Genomic DNA, 20,674 nt, shown 5'->3' with positions numbered 1-20,674 from the left:
AGTCCATGTTCACAATTACAGAACACTATATTCACAATTACAAACTCTATATTAAACAACACTATATTCACAATTACAAACTCTATATTAAACAGTATAACACAATGTTTGAATCTATATAACAAAATTGCGAATATAGAATTCCAAAATTGTGAACATTGAGTAATATAGTTTTATACGTTGAGATCTTAAATTGTGAATAAAATTTTAAAATTGTTTTATACGTTGAGATCTTAAATTGTGAATAAAATTTTAAAATTGTAAATATAATTCTAAAGTTGTGGATATGGATCGGGTTCATATAATTTGCCCCGACAAGCCCAGACCCAAAAGAGTAAACAGTGTCATCATGCAATATATTTTTCTGATATTTTTTATTTTTTTTGAGAATACTATTGACATTGCCCCCACTGAGACTTGAACTCATGATTTCCTACTTGGGAGAATCACTTCATGCCGCTTGACCACAAGGCCTTTAGCATATTTTTCTGAAATTAATTTTGAAAAGATCAAGAGAAAACAGAATAAATAAATACTGGTTAAATATAAGAGAAAGGCGGGGAAGAAGCCAAAAAACAAAAATAAAAATAAAAATATCTTCGTAAAATTATCTGCAAGTGAATAGTGAAGACTGAAGAGCGGGAGTGGAGCCAACCCAGAAATCTTCTACCTCGTCTCTCGCTCGGGAAGGGATGCTGTGCTTCAACTCTCCTCACTGTTCATCTTCTCTCCTTAACTTAAAATTTTCTGATTCTACTGCTAAGGAATCATTATTTCCTTCTTCCCGGCATCTGCTCCACTTTCCAAACAGGTACGATTCTACCATTTTCTCTTTCCGAATCTTAATTTATGAACGAAATATTCGTTTGAAGTTGTCTAGTATTGTTTTTTACATCATTTTCTGATCCTCTTTATAATAATTTGTTTGTTTTGTTTTTGTTTTTGTTTTTCCATTGTGTGTTTTTTTTTTTTTTGGATGGAATGCGTATGTTATCGCATTAGAACTGCTTAGTTCTTACCGGCAATTTCAATTTTTAGTGACGCATTATTGGGAGGGTTTAGGAGTGTGGTTGATGATTGAGATTAACGCATATTTATGTCTGGAATGGATCGAGTATGGTAGTTCAACCTGCTGCATTGTGGTCCCTATTCAATGAAATGAATCTAAAAGAGCTAAGGCAATTGTACATAGAAATTAGGGCACTTCTACTTCTGGGAGTAAGTTTTGAGGAAGCATTTTTGCCCTTAAAATTCCAGTGAAACTACAAACTGAACTGTTTCTTGGAGTCTTGGAGATTGATTTATGTTTAGTTGGTTTGATTTGATTCCTTTTGAAATGACTGATATGTAAGCAAGTGCTTTGCATTTTTGTACTATTATCTGGAATGTAGGCAATATACATTTTTGTGAAAGTAATTGGTAATTGAGTTGGATTACGGAGTAGTTCCAATGAAAACAAACATATCATTTTGCCAAGGAAGTTCTTTGATTTTGTGTGATGTGGTCAAGTTCTTATGCTGATGCCCTGTTCTTTTGTCACTCTGGTTTCTACTTTACTGCGGTTCTGTAGTTTGTGTTATACTATGATTAAACATTTTCCATTAAGCTAGTACTTGGCAACAATGGCAAGTAATTCTTCCTTTGTTTTGCAATAATATCTCACTTTTCTTTCCTACAGTGTTTCCCAGAAAAGGAGTTGGTGTCAGCATAGATTCTATATTCTGAAGTGCACACTTGCTAGAGTCAAAAAGCCTCCTTCCCCCACGCCTGATTCATTAATAAGAGAACCACATAAATACTTTGATCAAGTCTTTATCACAGTTCGCTCTGGAGATGGTGGTCATGGTGCAATTCTTAGTATGCCAAACCAGGGTTCTCCTTCTAAGTCAAGTGGAAAAGTCAACAAGGAGAAGATAAAGAAGAAACCTGCCTATAAAAGGGACTTTGATGGCTCACTTATCCTTCCAATAGGGGGTCATGGTGGCGATGTAGTGATTTATGCTGATGAGAGCAAAGATACGTTATTGGAGTTTCACAAAAAGAGTAGGTATAATGCGAAGCGTGGGGGGAATGTTGATTCCATGGGAATGCTGACATCTCAAGTGCATGATGGACTGGCTGCACCAACGCTGCGTATTCCAGTCCCTGTAGGTTTGTCTCACTTTATCTTTCTCTCTCTGGTCATACACACTCAAAGGAGATTCTAGTAATCATAGTCTTGTAATTTGCATCTTTTGGTTGGTTTATGCTTCTAAAGTGTTTTGCAGCCTTTTATGAGATATTTGTGTATAACAGTTGAAGACTTTGAAGCCTATTGCTCTTTATGTGATGATAAGCCTGCTTTTATATGTGATTCTTTGTATTGCTATAATTGACAGGGACAGTTGTAAAGCATAAAAGAGGAAAGCTTTTGGCTGATCTAGCTTGTCCAGGCCAAGAAATTCTTGTTGCAAGGGGTGGACAAGGAGGGGTAAGAAATCTGTCTTCCGAACATAATTACAATGCTACGAATGTGATGGTTTGGATATATTCTAGTCCAGGTTGACAACCTGCAGCTTTCTCCCCCATCCAAAGTCCAAACCACCAAAAAGAAGCATTAAATATAGAAAAATACTTCTACCTTTATTATTCAAGCATATGTTAGAACTTTTAATTTTAGTTTTCAATTTGACTTATCTGCTTTATTTGTGGCAGATTAGCCTGTTAGAAATTCCAGAGTACAAAAGAAAAAAAATGACAAATTTAACCACAAATGTGATGAGAGATGAAAATGACAAGGTAAATATAGAATATGCAGTCAAAGTTGGTATTTTTGCCCTTAGCTTGTTTGCATGACATCTACTCACTATGTTATAGGTTTTAGTACTTGGTCAGCCTGGAGAGGAGGTGAGCTTGCAGTTAATACTAAGAGTTGTTGCTGATGTTGGTCTTATTGTAAGTATCATTTTTACTAGTATTTTTTTTTCCTTTCAACAATGAATTTCATCATTATCTCTCTAGATTTATCTTTGTATTAAAGTATCTATGGTTCAAGTAACATGATCCATTAGTGATTTGTTTTATTTTATTTTGCTGAACTATCCTAGTATCCTTGTAAGATCTGTTTTAGCCTGTTGATTTTGTTGTGAAAATTAGAAAATATGCCTGTTTGATTCATACTGGACTAAAAGTGTCAACAAATTTTCATAATCTGCTCTTTCAATATTTCCAGGGACTTCCAAATGCTGGGAAATCAACTCTGTTAGCAGCCATTACACTTGCAAAACCAGAAATCGCTAATTATCCATTCACAACTTTGATGCCAAATCTTGGGCGCCTTGATGGTGACCCGAGCCTAGGGGCAGCAGAGTTTTCCTCTGAAGCAACTCTAGCAGATTTGCCTGGTCTTATTGAAGGTGCTCATTTAGGAAAGGTAATTTGGACTTTTGACTGGTTTCCTTGTTTTTAGATTTGTTTTCATCATACACCTGTCACAGTTATGTGAAGAAATTCAAATAACTAATCAATGATATTACCATTTTGTAGGGCCTCGGACGCAACTTTCTGAGACACTTGAGGAGGACTCGCATGTTAGTCCATGTCGTTGACGCGGCTGCTGAGGACCCTGTAAATGATTACAGAACAGTAAAAGAAGTATGTTTAACCCTGACCATCAGTAAAGTTTTGTTTTGTGCTGTGTGGAAAGATGTACTCATGCCTTCTGCTAATGATTTCTGGCCGTAAAATTGAACACCCCTGCTCCTTTCTTCCTTTTGCCCCTTGCTATTAATGAAATTCTGTTGAATATCTCTTCACTACATTCATCTGCAGGAGTTGCGTATGTACAATCCTGATTACCTTGAACGACCATACATTGTTGTTCTGAATAAGATTGATAAACCTGAGGTAAGTTCTATAGTTCTATTTGAAGGTATCAGGTTACACAACAGTGGAATTGTTTTTCAGCAAACCATATTAGTTTTTCTAACTCATATACACACATATATGTAAATATACATTTATCATACCAATTGCAGGCAATGCATAGACTTCCTCATATAACCGAAGAGATTTACCGCATTGGGTATGATAGATTAGCTTCACTGGCTGAACCAAGCTCAGCAGGCAATCAAAACCTCTCTACTGATGAGGATCAAGAGGATGAGCATTCTTCCCAAATCTCTGATAAGGAACGTGTTAAAAAAATTGAAGAGTATCCACGCCCGCTTGCTGTTGTTGGCACCAGTGTTTTGTAAGTTCATCAGTCTCTTTTGCCTATGACTTGATGGTAGATGGACTACATATCTAAGCATAGCAGAGTATTTCTGCATTTACAGATTTGACTTTTCTGTTTATGGTTTTCTCATGCATTTATGTACATAGGCATTTCATGGTTTTGAAATCATAATAACTGTCTCTATTTCACAGTTGAGTGCTTGTTTACCCAAGCTCCTTTGCTTATCCACTCCAAAAAGCATAAGCTGGGCCAAAAGCTGAAAATGAAAAAAGAAAAAAAAGGGAAAGACAGAAGGGAAGGGTTTTAATGCTAGATAAGAGTACAGAAACTTATTTTTTTCAAGAAACACTAAAATTTAAGGCTTTTTATCAATAGCTGTTTTCAGTTTAGTTTTGTATTTGCTGAGGTGTCTGAACTCTGAGCCCAGAGTTCATATCTACATAGTCTCTCATTGACAACATACAAAAGACATGCTTTTTTTGCTTTAAAAAATTGTATTGAAATATTCTTTTTGCCATGAAATCATATTTCTCAGTGTCTGTGTTCACGTGCTGAATATTTAATCAATGGGATATTTTTTAAAATATAAAAGACGGCAGTGGTCCTCAATGGTTTGTATCCATTGGCCTTGCAGGAAAGGGATTAGAGTTGAGGAACTGTTAAACGAGATAAGAGCCGCCTTGCGAAAATGCCGAGATAGTAAGGAAGGTCTGGAGCTTCCAACGGCAGGGACAACATCAAAAACCATGATTTCAGAAAAGCGTAAGACTCCGTTGGAACCAGTGATTTAGGTATGCCCTCTCATATGTTTCAAATTAGCCGTCTTTTACGCATTCTCATAGGCAGCAGAAGCAGTATCTGCAGCTGCAAACAAGATTTTGAGACTAAAAAGTAGAATATGTTACTCAGTATCAAATTTTGTATATGACTACTTGTAATGTATAATTACTCTCCATATTCTTTTTTTTTTTTTTGGGTAAACTCTGTTCCTGTGGGTGACGAGGAAACTAACAGTCATTCGTTAGGGGTGTGCATAGGATAAACTCTGTTTTTGTATAGTATCCATCAAGAGGGTGTTTACAAGATTTAAACTCTGCTAGAGTATAAAGTAGTACAGGATTATTAACAGCATTAAGTTTAATAAATTAATGCATTTGAAATTTTGGCAATTATAAGGTGGTTAGGTGGTATGTAAAGTGATAATGAAATGCGCATATAGATGTAAACTGAAATTTTGGTAATTATAAGGTGGTATGTAAAGTGATAATGAAATGCGCATATAGATGTAAATTAATACACAGTGCATTTTATAAATTGATAGAAGAGAATTAATGGTATGGTTGAGTATACGGTTGGCGGCCCCATCAAGTTTAGTGATGATGTTTAAACTTTATCTTGTGACGTCAAGTAAATATGGATACCGAGGTTAAAGGTGAAGTAAATATGGTTGGTCCGGTGAGTCTACTTAGTGTGAATGCGGGGGGATTCACAATTCACAATTCACAAATCTGTTACGAAAAATGATTTTGTTTTGTTGCGCCTCGTTTTTCTCTGGTCAAGACAGTTGAGGATAACGCGCGTCATGCTGAGCTCATCCACCAAGTGTACCTAGACTAACTCTCAACTCTCTCACGTCTGCTAAGTTTGCCATGGAAGCCCACGTGTTCTCTCTTTCGCACTACTCAACCTACTTTCCCCTCCCTTACTCCCTATATTTATCCTTTCCATTATTATTATTATTATTATATTTTCTTCTTTTTGTTGGTTTCATCCGACGTTTTTACCTTTGTAGTTAGGTCATATGATACCGTTCCACCAATGATTTGAGAGTAAGAAGAGGATAGAATGTGAAACTCCATTTCTAACACCAATCTGTTAGCAATTCTAAAGACTAATAATAAGTTTTAACAGGACTCTCAGATGAACAAAGAACTTCGTCACTAAATTCTAGAGTTGGGCCGGGCGTGCAAGTTGAGTGTAATTATGAAAACTAATAATAAATTTTAACAAACTGTAAGATGAACGGAAGACGTCACTTATAACGTAACATACTAAAAGTGATAAAGCTTAAGGACTAAGCTTTCTACTGAATTCTAGAACTCGAGACCCGGAGTGCAATTTAAGAATACAAAGAGGATAAAATTAAAGGTGAAGAAATTCAATTCTATTTCTAACAACGCTGATCAGTTAACAGTTCTGGAGATTAGTACTAAATATTAACTAAAGCGTTAGATAAATGGAAAATGACGTCGTAACAGAGTAAATATGATAAAACTTAGGGCCTAAGCATGCAATTATCAAATGTAGAGAATTTATAGGAAATTTCATTTCTAACACCAATCTGTTAGCAATTCTAAAGACTAATAATAAGTTTTAATAGAACTCTCAGATGAACAAAGAACATCTTCACTAAGTTCTAGAGTTGGGTCGGGCGTGCAAGTTGAGTGTAATTACGAAGACTAATAATAAATTTTAACATAACTGTAAGATGAACGGAAGCCGGACTAAGCTTGCTACTGAATTCTAGAGTTCGAGACCCAGAGTGCAATTAATAACGCCGATCACTTAACAATTTTGGAGATTATTACTAAATATTCACAGAAGCTGGAAAACGACGTCGTATGTAACAGAGTAAATATGATAAAACTTAGGGCCTAAGCTGCAATTATCAAACAATTGGAGGATGAAAAGTAGAGAATTCGAAGAAGAGAAAACGTATTGTAGTCCATGTTCATGTCCATGCACGAATTGAAGAGTGGAAATAGAGAAGATCGAAAATAGCGGAGTTATTACGTATTGCCAAGTAGACAATGCATCCTACACACCCTTCCCTGCTGACACGTAGCCTCGCCACTCTGCCATCTCACCAATGCACACGTCATCCTCTCGCTCTCACTCCCCTATAAATCCGGCCACTCCTCCTCACTCAATCTCCATGCACTGTTACTACTACAAAATGGCGAGCGGAAGTAGCGCGGCGGCTGATGGCGGCTCGGGCGAGCAACAGGCTCCGTCACGGCGCCACAACCCTCGAGCCGTGAGCCGGAAAGGCTGCATGAGGGGAAAAGGCGGCCCGGAGAACGCTAGCTGCACTTACAAAGGCGTTCGCCAGCGGACTTGGGGGAAATGGGTCTGCGAGATTCGCGAGCCGAACCGCGGCTCGCGTATCTGGCTCGGGACTTACGACAACTCGTATGACGCAGCCGTGGCGTACGACGCCGCGGCTCGTTATATCTTCGGCCCCAAAGCCAAGCTCAACCTCCCTCATCTCTGGGACGCCAACGCGCCCCCGCCGCCGATGCCGCGGCCCAGCCGCGGCGTCGGCGTCGGTGTCGGCTCGAGTCATTCCTTTCCCAGCCAGCCATCCCCTGAAACCGGCGCCGCTGACGGAACCGGCGGCTCAACCGTCCCCGCGGCTTTCGGAAGCTGCGCCTCATCAACCAGCTCGGCTCACCAAAACGCTTCCATTTTCAACGGCTCCGTGATCTCCTCCGGCGCTCCAGCGCAGCTCCAGAGCATTAAGCTCCCGGAACTTGACATGAACGAGAAGGCGCCGGAAAATGAGGTGGATGATCCGACAGGGGAGGGAATGTGGGGGAGCTTCAACCTGAACGGCTTACCGGAGATTGACGACTCGTCAATGTGGGCGGAGGCGACCGCCACCAGCGACATTCAGGCCGCCGTGACTGACCCTGGGATTTTCGACGGGAAGATGTGGACCGCCGTGGACTACCCGTGGTACCCCTGAAAATCAAGCACTAATGAAAGTGTTTTTTCGATGGAGCTGCATGTGGGGCGTTATATATGGAGTATATTATAATTAATATAATGAATATTCTAACTATTTATATATTAAAAAAAAAAAAAAAGAAAAGAAGAAGGAGATGTGCAGTAATAATATTCCAATATCAAGTAGAAAGATCATATCTGTCGTTATAATCACGGGTAAAAATGTCATTTTAATAGTTGAGGGACCAAAATGAATACTAACTATTATTATTATTAAAATGAAAAAGAATAAGGCCAGGAGAGAACGGCCATTTGGAGAAGACGACCGGACTAGTCGCCTTCTCTATTGGAGAAGACAACCGGACTGGTCGCCTTCTCCTTCTTCTCCAAGAGAAGACGACCGGACTAGTCGCCTTCTCTATTGGAGAAGACAACCGAACTGGTCGCCTTATTCGAGAAGACGGCCAGATCTGGTCGCCTTCTCCTTCTCCTCCAAGAGAAAACGACCAGATCTAGTCGCCTTTTCTAAAATGGAGAAGGCGACCGAGTTGGAAAAGAAAGAACAAGAAGGAGTTGTTGTCGGCGATAGCTTGTTTGACCGTCTCCTTCTTGTTCACTCCGACCTCTCCTTTCTCGTTCACCAGGTATATGAGTATATCTCACTTTTATCATACTCAGTCAGTGGAAGTGAATTTAGATTTTGAGTTCGATTCGCTTGAGATGCACAACAAGGGTTCCTGATTTTGCTGTTGAAGTTTTCAATTATATTAGGCGCTTTGATTCTGCTTCATATAATCTAGCATAATGTTCTAGGTTTCATTTCATTTTTAATCAAAATCCCTAATTTTCAATCCTATGATTATTAGCGTATTATTAATTGGGATCTACGAGTTTAAAATTAAAATTGTCAATTTTTTTTTGAATACTAAAATTGTCAATTTGATTCTATAACTATTTAAATTTTCCCAATTTCTATTCATCTGGTCAAATTATTGGCGAAAGTATTTCAATTTCTCGTCATCTGGTCAAATTGTCGGTGAAAGTAACCGAAAAAATTTAATGCGTGAAATGATGAGAGCTCTTTGTTTCTTCTCGTCGGTTAGCTATTTAACCGACGTATATGAAAATTAAAAGAAAAAAAGAAATTAAAGATATGACGTCGGTTATTTAAATAACCGATGTCGTATATTATAAAATTTTTTTAATTTTTTATTTGTAATATACGACGTCGGTTTTCTAAGAAAATAGATGCTAAATATTTTTTTTATAAATAATAATTTTATTTCTTGTTTTGACGTCGATTTTTTCAAAAAATTGATGTTATATGTTATTTCTGTGGTAGTGTATGTTTGTAAGGGTCAATTGGTTAAAAATGCATTTCAATTATTATAGAAATGAAATTTCTCTATATAATAGATATGCATATTAATAATATTAGGTATTCAAATTATTACCGGAGTATTACATAAAATGATACGTGCAATATATGTGTGAGGGTCAAGGGGAAGGGAAGAGAGAGGAATTGAATTTCATATAGATATACATATTATTATTAGATATTCAAACAATGATTACATAGAATGCACATGTGCATTATACGTGCAATATATGTGTGTGGGTCAAGGGGAAGGAGAGAGAGGAATTGAATTTCTCTATAATATATAGATATGCATATTATTATTAGGTATTCAAACAATGATTACATAGAATGCACATGTGCATTATACGTGCAATATATGTGTAAGGGTTAATTGGTAAAATAAGTCTTTCAATTATATCAAAAGACTTATTTGACCTTGGTAGTCGGGGTTGAAATTTTTCTAAAATATATGTATATTAATATTAGGTTTTCAAACTATGATTACATAGAATGCATGTATGCATCATATGTGTGTAAGGATCAATTGGTTAAATCTTTTATTTACTATCAAAAAAATAAATAACAAAACCATTTTTAATTGGTATGGCTTATTTGGTAGGGCAATTATTACTACTATTTTTTTAAAGTCTTTTCTTCTCCAATTCCTTTCAATTTTCATCATCATAATTGTCACCTACCTATCATCACTGTCCATTTTTTTCCAGATTTGAAAAGAAGAGATGTAGCAGCATCGCCTAGAAGAAAGAGATACATGTCACCTTTTTTATTGATTCCCCAATTTTCTTATTCCTTGTATTGATTTACGTTATTCAAAATGCATGCTTATGTGTATGATGAAATTTTATTGATCGCTGATATATAGAAAAGATTGTGCTTTATTCCCTACATCTACACTTACACCTACACTTGTAAGTATGACTTATACACTTACACTACATGAAACTTCAAATCTCTACTCCGTCATTTTTACTACATAATGTAACAAACAATGATAAATTATTTTTATCTCGTGCATAAAAAATTTGAATGAAGAAATAAAAGTTAAGAGTAAAATTTAAGTGTCCAATTAATATTAACCGGTTTAGATAGCCTTTTAATATCCTAAATTTTTCTTTGACGGTACATTATTTGGTATTAGTACAGAATTTATATTCAATATATTAAAAATACACATTTATTCATAGTCCATTTGGTATTAGTACAGAATTTAGATTCAATATATTAAAAATATACATTTATTCATAGTCCATTTGGTATTAGTACAGAATTTAGATTCAATATATTAAAAATATACATTTATTCATAGTCCATATTACAATGTGGACCATGATCTACAATATAAATCGCCAAGTCAGGACTACCCATTCTTTGGGTGTGAAGTGGAACAAGAAATCTCCAAACTCTATGGTTCACAGCAATTCATCGATGCATGCAGTAGCTGCAGAAAGGAAACAAGAAAAGGGGAATTCAGTCAAAACCATCTTCAGTACAGAAGGGGAGCTCATCAAGCAACTAAGGAGTAATTTCTCTAAGGCCTTTTTAAAAGTTCTGCTTTGAGCTCATCTTCAAAAGCTATTTCAAGGGATTTATATCATATTAAAATCACAAATGGCTTTTCAAAGGCATCTTCAAATGGCAAGTACATATGAAATGGTTTGAGCTGATTAAGAAAGTTCTTATCCTAGTGGTGTAAAAACCATACAAAGTAATTAGCCAAAAAAACAAACAAGGATGCTATTGCCTGAGGCAGATTGCAATTGTACTCAAGCATGAAAGTTTAACCTAGGACTACTTTTGGCATTTTAAAAAAAGAAAAAAGGCAACTGAAATTTCAAGCTAGTCAACTCGGGAATGAGATGGTTATAGATGCACAAAGAAAGCTGCTATTCTACCAGTCTATGACAGGAAAATCAGATTCATGGGGAACTCACCAGAGCCATGCAAGTTCATGGCAAATCATTTTCCAACAGCAAATTGGGAAAAGCGGCCTTCTGAACCATAGTCAAGAAGCAATTTACCTGGTAAAATAGGTGCATGCTCATCACTAAATCAATTTGTTGTGGAAAATATAACTAATACTCAAAATTCCCCCTTTTCACCTATAATAATCTCAGAATGCAAAATTAGCTCTTGCACAAAAGCACTGATTCTTTGTCAGAGTGATTTTAGCTTATTGATCATCAAAACTCTCTAGAATCGGGATTACAAAGTCATCATCTGCACTGCTACTTCTGTTTTCAGTGGCTTTAACATTATCGATGTCATCCTTCACTTCCCTTTGTAATTTCAATTCTCTAGTGTTACGGCTTCCCATCAACATAAGCTCCAACAATTTTCTTCTTACATCATAGACTGGGTTTGGCTCTATCAAGGACCCTTTACTATATGCTTCTCTAAGATAAACAAGTTGGGTATTTCCCTTGGTGGATATGTAAAAAATTCCTGGGTGCTTCAAAAGCAATTCTCGGATATTAACTTCAATCCCAAGGTCCTTGCGGAAATGAACCAGCCTCTCAACTGGGACCATCTTCTCTATGGTCAAGCTCAAAAGTTCATGAATAATTCCCACAGCTCGTTTCTCATACCGTTCCACCCCTCCACAAGTACGCAACTTAACAACCTCCATTCTCTCATAAGGTTTAACATAGGAAAGCCTTTGCCAATTCCTCAATTTCTCCCGAAAACCAGGTGCTTTCATAAAACCGGTTGGGAAATTGATGGGAAAAGCATATTTGACCTCAAATTCACTTAACCATCGGTCTGTATACTCCTTCTCCCTCCACTTTTCAACCTCAGCAGCCAAACATGGACTCCTAGTGTCCCTGTCAACCAATTCCACAATCTCTAAATCCACCATTTTAAATTCCGTTTCAAACTTTCTAATTATTGATTCTCGAAAATTTTCAGGCAAACCCAATTCATTTCGAATCATTCTAAGAGCATGCAAATGAAGGGTGCCATTCACAGACATGAGCAAAAGCTTCTTTATTCGTATAACAGCTTCTTCTTCGAGTTGAGCGATTATATCTTCTTCTTCTCTTATTAGTCCGACAAATTTCGAAGTAAACCTGCAGCATCGGTTATGCTTGGCAGGGTGCGTAAATACCTCAAAAACATGAGGGTATTTCCTTAGGAGAGCTCCAGCGGTTAGGGTTTTGATGCCAGCATGCGGTGCCCACTTAGAGAGGGACTGTACGGAGATGAAATGGCCACGTTTTTTGGCAGAGACGAGGCGATGGAGGTTGAGGACGAGATTGAGTTGGCAGTGCTGGGCCGTAATACAGTCGAGCTTCAAGTCTCTGATGCGATTCTCAAGGCGGGTTTGAGCAGTATCCGCTGGCTTCTTCCATCGAATTTGAGTGGCAGAGTTGAACGGCCCAAATGAAAGTGGAGATGTATTTGAGGTGTTTTTCCTACTGCTGATTACAAACAGTCTCTGTAAGATTTTCATTGTCCTCTTCCACAGGAGGGGGCCACACCAGTGCGAGGTTGAATTGCAAATCACACTTGGTGGCAGCAGCTGCAGATTTGATCACCATATGCCATATACACACCATACCTCTTTTACAAACGATCAAACAAACAATAGAAGCATCGAACTCAGGATAAGATGATAAAACTATACGAATATATTAGTGTCTGATGAAACATAAAATGAGAGTAAAATAACATGATTGAAATAAAACTCAAGAAGCACACTCTACTAAATTTCCACTCTAGTTTTCAACCACAACTATGAACTATGACCGTCGGTTACCGAAAAACCGAAAGAATAACAAATAATTTCACAAACCTAAATGTTTCGAATTGAAACTTACAATGATGATTGAAACATTGTCCAGTACCCAGGATTAGAAACAATGTAGAGCTGTCGTGATTTAAACTTACAATGGTGATAGTTTTAAGATCAATTATGTTTTAACAATGCTAAAAATAAAGAACATGGAGCAAAATTAGTAGTAGCAGGCTAGCAGCAGTCAACAGAATCAGAAATAGTAGTAAAGTACAAAAAAATTACTAAAGACAAATAATTAAACTAATTAATCTAGAGAGTCAGAGACTTCATTGTTAAAGACAAATAATTAAACTAACCAAATATGTAAAAATTCACGGTCGCCGCTGAGTCGCTGATTGAGTAGTGCCGTAGTCGGAGACGAGGGAAGAATCCGGCGGAAGAGTGGAGAAGCGGAACGTCGGAGACGGAGAGATTAGAGTGGAGAAGCTGAGAAACGGAGAAGGGTAGGGCTATTGTCTATTGAGTTTAGTTGGGCTTTGGATATTTAGATTGGGCTAAATATTGGAGTATTTGTTATGGGCTATTGGCAGACTAAGCAGGCTAGCAGCAACACTATTAGTTTGGGCTATATATATATATATAACCGCCTAATAACCGAAATAATTGAATAATTAAAATTTTTTAACTTCAATAACTAAAACCGATTGAAAATCAAAATTTTTGATTGATTATCGGGCAGTTAATCGATATTTTGTTCACTCAAAATACATCTTTGGAGCAGCATAAGAGTGACCTATTGATCAGATCATTAGTTTGATAACTACAGTGTTTCAAGTTTGATTCTCAATGAGAGTGACCTATTGATTTGTTTTTTTAGAACCCGCCAGTCATGATAATCTAAACTAGTTTATTTTATTTTAGTGTTTTGTTTGCTAGAATCACAATGTGAGATTTATTTAATACGCATCTACAAATAACTGCAAATTTCATTCTTTTTAGATAAAGGTAAAATGTCTAAGGATCTCTTCCGACGCGACAAAAGAATCAATCCACCAACAGCATACGATGCATGCCTGAGAGCACATCCTTGGAGCAGGGTGACAAAGTTTAAGGATGCTTCTAGTTACACTAATGGAGCCTTCAATTATATCGATGCACGAAATAATTTAGAGTTAATTATTCAATTACAAATCAAAATAATTAATAATAATAAGAAGATGTATAATAATGGACAAACCAAATTTAATAATGGCCAAAATTATTGATCATTAGTCGTCGCAGTAGGGCATAGCCACTTCCACTGCACGACTATGACTCAAGTAGGCATGCTTTTTAGCAGTACAACCTGCCTTTAAGCCTTTAAGCTACTTTTAATCACTAGACTTAGTCCTTTTCATTATTCCTTCTTTTTTTCTTTTTTCTTTTTTTTTTTTCGAAATAAAAGTTCATTATTCCTAATGCATGCACCGTTTTCACATTTTACCTGGATTTTAAAAAAGAAAAAAAAAAAGAATTACTTTGTTAGGTCGAATCAAGAAATAGAATTCAACTTTTAATATTTTATTTTAAAATCATAAACTGATACTTCGTATTACTCAATTACGTCATTTACGTGTGCAAGTATCACAATTTCAGTTATACATATTATAATATTTATTATTAGTAACAATCAATTTTATCCTAAATAATATCACAATTTCACATATAAGTATTACAATATCTATCATAAGTATTTTTTTTTAATTCAAATTAGTATTAAATTTTCTAAAAAAGAATTACAATTTCTTTCATAAGTATTGCAATGTTTTATTTTTACTTTACTTTCTTTAAATTGTTAGCATTGAAAAATATATTTTTAAACTTATTTTAAGGTTTTCAATTGGATTCTAAAAGTGTTATTTATGTTGGATTTTAAATGATTGTGAAATAGAAAAAAAGACTCTTTAATCATATCATCTTGGGATCTGCCAATATTACTTTTACATTACCCAATGGAATTATTTTTTTGAATCTGCACGTGTTATCTTTTAATTTTGAATCCCTAAAAGATGTTTTATTTCCCACCTTTATCTTCTAAGGAAATTAATTTGGGAAACAAGCTTTTTTGTCTCCTAAAAGAAAATATTAGAAAACAGGATGTTGGTCCTCTTTCATCATTGTGTACATTTATTTATCACAAATTAATTAATATACGGATTATTTAATAAATAAATAAATCGTTGCAATTTGAAATTATTTTATTTTAAAACTTAAAGCTGTTTTAAAGGACACAATAAATAATTGGAAAAATATGATCCATTTGATAACTGACTTAGCAAAGGAATCAATGGTTATGTCTACTTTAACTTGTTACCTATTCATTTTCTTCCATCCTTATCATTTCAGGAACAATAAATAAATAAATAAAAGAAAAATGACACTTTTAGTTGGTTGCTACATAGCATATAAACAATTTTTTTCTAAAAAATACTCATGATTTTTTATAAAGTAGTATCTGTTCTATACATTTTCAAACATTTTCAACCCAAAGAATTTAAGTCTCCACACATTAATTACATGGTAGTTGGCAGCATATATATATATTTAAGTTATTCCAATTAATTATGATATAAATTTAAAATATTAAGTTAAATTTTAGCAATGTGATAGATTTAAACTATGTGACAGGGTTTCAATAAAAACACCGAGGACCAAAAATGTCAATTACTAACAATTTGTGCGACTAAATTTACAAAATAAATAATTGATGATAGACTAAATATATACAATGAATACACAATTGATGGGCTAAAAATGCCTTCTTTAAAAAAGTGTTATTTTATAAATACTGAATACATTATAGACATAGAGTTATACTTTAGAGGGTTAAATTTTTTAATTTAGTATGTACTCCGTATTATGTATAACCATGTACTTGATAGCATTGCCACGCATCAATACAAAAAGTATATATATATATATATATATATATATATATATATATATATATATATATATATATATATATATTTTATTTTTTTTTTGAATACAAAAAGTATATGATAGAATAGAAAGTAGTATACGATTATATACTTCGTTAATTATTATTGATAATGTCTATTTTTATATTAAAAAAATATGAAAAGAGTGAATAAATGTATTTATTTAATGATTAATGTCATGCCACACCAACTAACATCGCACGTCCGATTGTGTTTGGGGGTAATGATGTAATGTGAAAAGTCAAGTTGCCCCTGGCATGTTTAGCAACATGTAATTATAAGTACGTGCAATATAATTGTAATTGTGGGTCCATTAATTTCCACCAGGCCACTTTTTTCATAATTATGGGCACCATAATTCAGACCATAATATAATTTCACATTTATAAAGTACCAACATCAAAGATAATAATAATAATAATAATAGGCATCATCACCATCACATTCTCATCACCTTAATCCCTTTCTTAAACCCACTCTCCTAATGAGAGAAAGTTGCTGATTAAAAAAAAAAAAAAAAACTAAAACAAGAAAAAGAAAAAGAAGGGATCTTTTCATACAAGCACACCAAGCAAATTAACAAAGCTTTTTTTTTTTTTTTTTTTGAGGGGATATTCCAGCAAATATTGATGCAAAAAGTGATGGTTTTGCTGGTCAAGCATTTTCCGTTGACTGCAGCAGTGGCTGAGACAGTGAGGACTTGATGATATGGCTGGCCGGCGCCCTGCTGTGGTCGCCGGCGGCCTGAATCGCCGCCGCCGCCCTGGCAAACTTTGCTTCTTCGTTCTTCCCCCATAGCACAAAGTATAACCCTATTATGATCAGCACTGCTCCAATGATCCTGCCCATTACAACCAAACAATATATAAGAAAAACTCGCTTACTACTAATTAAGATTCCCAGAATCATTAAGATTTTCCAGAATATGAATAATGAGAGAAACTTGCAGTCACTATTCGAGAATATATACTACCAACTGGCTGTCTCAAATAAAAAAAGGTTAATAAGCCACTCATGTTGGGAGTACGTATCGTCGAACTTGTAAAGTTTGACCAATTTAGTTAGAATAGTTTAGTTGGAATTGCATGTTGTAAATAGAATTGGACATGGGAGGAGCTGAGGGGGTGGTGAAAATAGTGAAAGAACAAGATAAGGTAGTGGGGGCATGAATAAAATTCGATGTGGTATGTGGTGTAACAACTAGATCGAATTTTTTGTTGGGATGTCGTTGGTTGTTATTATGTAGTCCGTGTAGAATCAAAAGAACACAACAAATGTTGCATGCATGTATTGTGTCGTTGTGGGGGGATATGCTTTGTGGGGCTGTCCAACATCTAATTTTAATTTGGTTAGGACCAAACAAGAACATTCAAAGCAACTCCTGCACCTCTTTTTTAGAAACTTTATCATACCCATAAATCCATAATATCTTTAATATCTAGTATATATTTTTTGAGTTATATTAAGTAATATTAATTTTCTTTTTTTTTTTAGTACTACTGACTCTGTTACAATGTAACTACTTTCTCAACATACTGAAGCACAAAGAGTCAACAGTTGCCTTTACTGAGGCTCGAACCCACTCCACCATCCATGTAGGAGTGTAAACCGGATTGAGGCTCAAATCCACTCCCACCATCCATGTGGGAGTGTAAACCGGACACCGGGTGCCACTAGACCACAAAGTCTTTAGCAAATAATATTAATCTAGCTCAACATCGAAATGTAATTTAAAAATTTTTGAGTTATGAATTAAAAAGATAAATAGTCATACCCTCCTAAGTAGAACTCTTCCCCGAGAACCACGGATGCCACGAGGGCGACAACAAGGGTCTGAACCGGCTGGTAGACTGCCACGAAGACCGGGCCGCCCCTGTCAATGCACCAAATTTGTACTGCAAATGCTATCCCTGATGCCACCACTCCCTACATACACATACTCAAGTAATGGTTGCAGGCCCGCTTTCTCTAGTCATTAAAAAAAATAGTTGACTAGACTAGAGTAGAGCAGAGAATTGAAGTGAAATACTCCGTAGTAGTTTATATAATATGCATGCTTACAGCGTAGAAGACGCTGAAGAGCTCGGCGCCGGAGTGGACGAGCCAGGCCTGGGGATCCCTCTCGCAAAAAGCGGCGATGATGAGGAACTGAATGACGCCAAAGAAGCACTGGTAAGAGGTGACGGAGAGGCGGGCCGGGTACTTCTTCAGAACCGGGGCCTGCAGGACGAGCCAGCTGGCCCACGACAGGCAATGCCCGATCAAGAAGATGCACCCTAAGGTCCAGCTCTTCCCGCTTCCCTCCTCGTCTCCTAGCCTAGCGCTAGCGTTCAGCATCGCCGCCGGCGGAACTATCTGCAGCGACGGCGTCGGGCTGTAGATCGTCGGCCCCTTGTAGAGTGTGATCACTGAGGCCCCACACACGCACAGCAATGTCCCCATCACCTTGCTTATCCCGTCTTTTCTATTCAATCTCACCACTTCTATCCTGCACTAATTTAGATCAATTGTTAACTAGACTGGTCCAGATTGAACATGCTCCCACCTAAAAAGTGAAGATTAATCTGATCCATCTATATATTTGAACATATGGAGACATATATTAATGGTTGAGAGTTATTGAAAAATAAGTATCCAAAATGAATGTGTAGTTACGTTCTTTTTATAAATATTGAAAACTGAGAATTGCTTAAATATATGTATTTATATGTATGTATATATATCTTGCCTGAGTAGGGCGGCCAAGAGGAATGTAATGGCGGGAACGGAGTTTTGTATGGCAGAGGCAAAAGTAGGGGAAGTGTTGTCCAAGCCCAGCAAGTAGAATCCTTGGTTTGCAGTGATTCTGTAGGCACAAGATTTCAAATAAATTTTTTTAAAAATTAATATTTTTATTCAAGAAATATTATTAATTATATTATATATATATAACTTTTCTTTACTTTAATTATATTAGTAGAACCCATTAATTAATTTCCATAAATGTCTTCCTCAAACTTACCCAACGATTGCCAGCAGGAAAAACTGAAGTGCAAACTTCCAATTTAGAGGTGGTCGATCTTTCCTGATCGAACCAAAACAAAAAAAAAACAAAAAAAAAACAGTTAGTCTTGTGTGAAACTGTCTTGTTATAACTGTCTAATTTTTTTTTTAATATTGTAAGTCAGGTGTTACTAAGAAACATACTTTTCGAGAAAATAGGCGAAAGGGAGGAGCAGGAGAAGGGCGAGGATGTTCCTATAAACGGGGAAGACAATCTTGCTAATGCCCATGTTAAGGGCAGCTCTAGAGACAACATGGAAACCGGCGTATCCGAATTGCAAGGCCAGCATGGCTAGGTGGAGTTGAACCTTCTCCGGCACGGCGAACCCCATTCTCTTGGCCGCGGCTGAGCCGCCTGTGTCCGCCATTATTACAACCTCGACGAGAAGGAGATTGTGTTAGTTGATGATAATAAAAGAAAAAGAGAAAAACCGGGCTAGCTAGCTAGGGTTGAATGAATATGATAACAATAATAATGGATTGAAATAGTGGAGGGGGGAGAGTTGGGTTGTGGGGATGGTTTGAGAGTGGAGATTGAGGGGAGATGTATATATAGTTTGAAGGGGAGTGAGAGAGATAGAGAGAGAGAGAGTATAGACTGTAATATTGGGATCAGAAATTATTTAATCAGACAATTAGTTAGAACTAATCAAAACACAATTTAAAATTAAGAAAATGTTCATGTGTAGTGGACTCATTTTACAATTGGAATAGATATTTTATCCCCTTATTTAAAATTACACTAGTGTCCAAAATCTCATGTTCAACCATTTTCCTTGAATATCTTTTTAGGTAAATAAGAGATTTAATTTGGGATTATTCCAATTTTAATTTATTATTTTAAAAATGATTTTTTTAACTTGGCAACTGAGACCTTATATTAACACTAAAGTATGATAACAAACTAACTAACTAACAGTGATGTCATGATCAAATCACAAGTTACTTGACTTATTTATTATTATTTTTTAGTAGTAATTATTTATTATTATTTAATTTTGTGTTAAATGAATAAAATTTATAATTATATTAAATACAAAGAGTAAAATTTAAAACTATAAAACACTAAACAAAAACAAATGAAAAAAAAAAAAAAAGAGAGAGAGAAAGATTTTCTTTGATAATCAAATGGTAAACTTGACATATTGGACCCCCTACCATTCAAATGTTTTAAAAAACATTATAGTAAAAATAAAACAAATAATGAAATTTAATTTATAATAAACTTTAAGTTTGAATCTCATCGATCCCAATATCATATCACATTATATGGTACAATATATATATATATATATATAGGGTAGAGTTCAGGTGTGGCCTGGTCATTAGGTGTGGCTGTGTGACCTATTTTCAGCCATTAGATCATATCAACTCATCAAATCAACGCGCAATATATATATGTTACAGAACACACCATTCTACGTATTAAAACGCACCAGAAGACCGATAAAACACACAATTCCACACAATATATCAAATGCGTCTATTCACTTAAAATTCATCAATATACTTAATAAAACACATCATTCTACGTATTAAAATGTACCACAACGTGCCTCATGTCAAATTATAAGCATACACTATTTACA

General features: G+C 35.7%; 5 protein-coding genes across 7 annotated transcripts; 3 read left to right on the top strand and 2 right to left on the bottom strand.

Moving 5' to 3' along the window:
• The first annotated feature begins 582 nt into the window (after positions 1-582).
• Positions 583-5,192, top strand: LOC116021878 (probable GTP-binding protein OBGC2). Its single transcript, XM_031262390.1, has 10 exons — positions 583-811; positions 1,679-2,151; positions 2,379-2,470; positions 2,695-2,778; positions 2,857-2,934; positions 3,212-3,412; positions 3,526-3,633; positions 3,811-3,885; positions 4,017-4,231; positions 4,851-5,192. The coding sequence occupies exons 1-10, from the start codon at positions 693-695 to the stop codon at positions 5,005-5,007; spliced, it is 1,602 nt and encodes a 533-aa protein (XP_031118250.1). The 5' UTR covers positions 583-692; the 3' UTR covers positions 5,008-5,192.
• A 1,980-nt stretch (positions 5,193-7,172) lies between these two features.
• Positions 7,173-7,964, top strand: LOC116023695 (dehydration-responsive element-binding protein 2D-like). The gene has a single exon (XM_031264700.1). It carries the CDS (start codon positions 7,173-7,175, stop codon positions 7,962-7,964), a length of 792 nt encoding a protein of 263 aa, XP_031120560.1.
• A 259-nt stretch (positions 7,965-8,223) lies between these two features.
• On the top strand, positions 8,224-10,066 carry LOC116023694. The gene is made up of 2 exons (XM_031264699.1): positions 8,224-8,589; positions 10,031-10,066. The coding sequence occupies exons 1-2, from the start codon at positions 8,224-8,226 to the stop codon at positions 10,034-10,036; spliced, it is 372 nt and encodes a 123-aa protein (XP_031120559.1). The 3' UTR covers positions 10,037-10,066.
• A 453-nt stretch (positions 10,067-10,519) lies between these two features.
• On the bottom strand, positions 10,520-13,542 carry LOC116021672 (protein ROOT PRIMORDIUM DEFECTIVE 1). 3 transcript variants are annotated; one of them, XM_031262137.1, is made up of 4 exons: positions 13,419-13,542; positions 11,426-12,887; positions 11,258-11,344; positions 10,520-10,764 (listed from the first exon to the last, which is right to left on the bottom strand). In XM_031262137.1, exon 2 carries the CDS (start codon positions 12,775-12,777, stop codon positions 11,497-11,499), a length of 1,281 nt encoding a protein of 426 aa, XP_031117997.1. In that variant the 5' UTR covers positions 12,778-12,887; positions 13,419-13,542; the 3' UTR covers positions 10,520-10,764; positions 11,258-11,344; positions 11,426-11,496. The 3 variants fall into 3 exon arrangements, with proteins under 3 accessions (XP_031117997.1, XP_031117995.1, XP_031117996.1); XM_031262135.1 differs by having other exon boundaries at positions 11,258-12,887; XM_031262136.1 differs by having other exon boundaries at positions 11,258-13,542.
• Positions 13,543-16,401: 2,859 nt separating this feature from the next.
• LOC116022977 (protein WALLS ARE THIN 1-like) lies at positions 16,402-19,619 on the bottom strand. The gene is made up of 6 exons (XM_031263898.1): positions 19,230-19,619; positions 19,045-19,107; positions 18,772-18,888; positions 18,105-18,531; positions 17,818-17,969; positions 16,402-16,884 (listed from the first exon to the last, which is right to left on the bottom strand). The coding sequence occupies exons 1-6, from the start codon at positions 19,451-19,453 to the stop codon at positions 16,698-16,700; spliced, it is 1,170 nt and encodes a 389-aa protein (XP_031119758.1). The 5' UTR covers positions 19,454-19,619; the 3' UTR covers positions 16,402-16,697.
• Between the last annotated feature and the right edge of the window lie 1,055 nt (positions 19,620-20,674).

This window comes from Ipomoea triloba, chromosome 6 (assembly GCF_003576645.1).
Source record: "Ipomoea triloba cultivar NCNSP0323 chromosome 6, ASM357664v1".
In the NCBI taxonomy this organism is placed as follows: domain Eukaryota; kingdom Viridiplantae; phylum Streptophyta; class Magnoliopsida; order Solanales; family Convolvulaceae; genus Ipomoea; species Ipomoea triloba.
The sequence above is the reverse complement of the archived record's forward strand: the minus strand, read 5'-3'. Positions and strand labels throughout refer to the sequence as shown.

Bases quoted from the DNA above. Each gene is read 5' to 3' on its own strand.
- LOC116021878 (XM_031262390.1), top strand. From the start codon at position 693: ATGCTGTGCTTCAACTCTCCTCACTGTTCATCTTCTCTCCTTAACTTA. The intron at 812-1,678 runs GTACGATTCTAC...TCTTTCCTACAG, and splicing joins CTGCTCCACTTTCCAAACAG to TGTTTCCCAGAAAAGGAGTT. The intron at 3,634-3,810 runs GTATGTTTAACC...ATTCATCTGCAG, and splicing joins ATTACAGAACAGTAAAAGAA to GAGTTGCGTATGTACAATCC.
- LOC116023694 (XM_031264699.1), top strand. From the start codon at position 8,224: ATGAAAAAGAATAAGGCCAGGAGAGAACGGCCATTTGGAGAAGACGAC.
- LOC116021672 (XM_031262136.1), bottom strand. From the start codon at position 12,777: ATGAAAATCTTACAGAGACTGTTTGTAATCAGCAGTAGGAAAAACACC.
- LOC116022977 (XM_031263898.1), bottom strand. From the start codon at position 19,453: ATGGCGGACACAGGCGGCTCAGCCGCGGCCAAGAGAATGGGGTTCGCC. The intron at 18,532-18,771 runs GCAAGATATATA...AAATTAGTGCAG, and splicing joins CTCTTGGCCGCCCTACTCAG to GATAGAAGTGGTGAGATTGA. The intron at 16,885-17,817 runs GTATGACTATTT...TGTAATGGGCAG, and splicing joins GAAGAGTTCTACTTAGGAGG to GATCATTGGAGCAGTGCTGA.
- LOC116023695 (XM_031264700.1), top strand. From the start codon at position 7,173: ATGGCGAGCGGAAGTAGCGCGGCGGCTGATGGCGGCTCGGGCGAGCAA.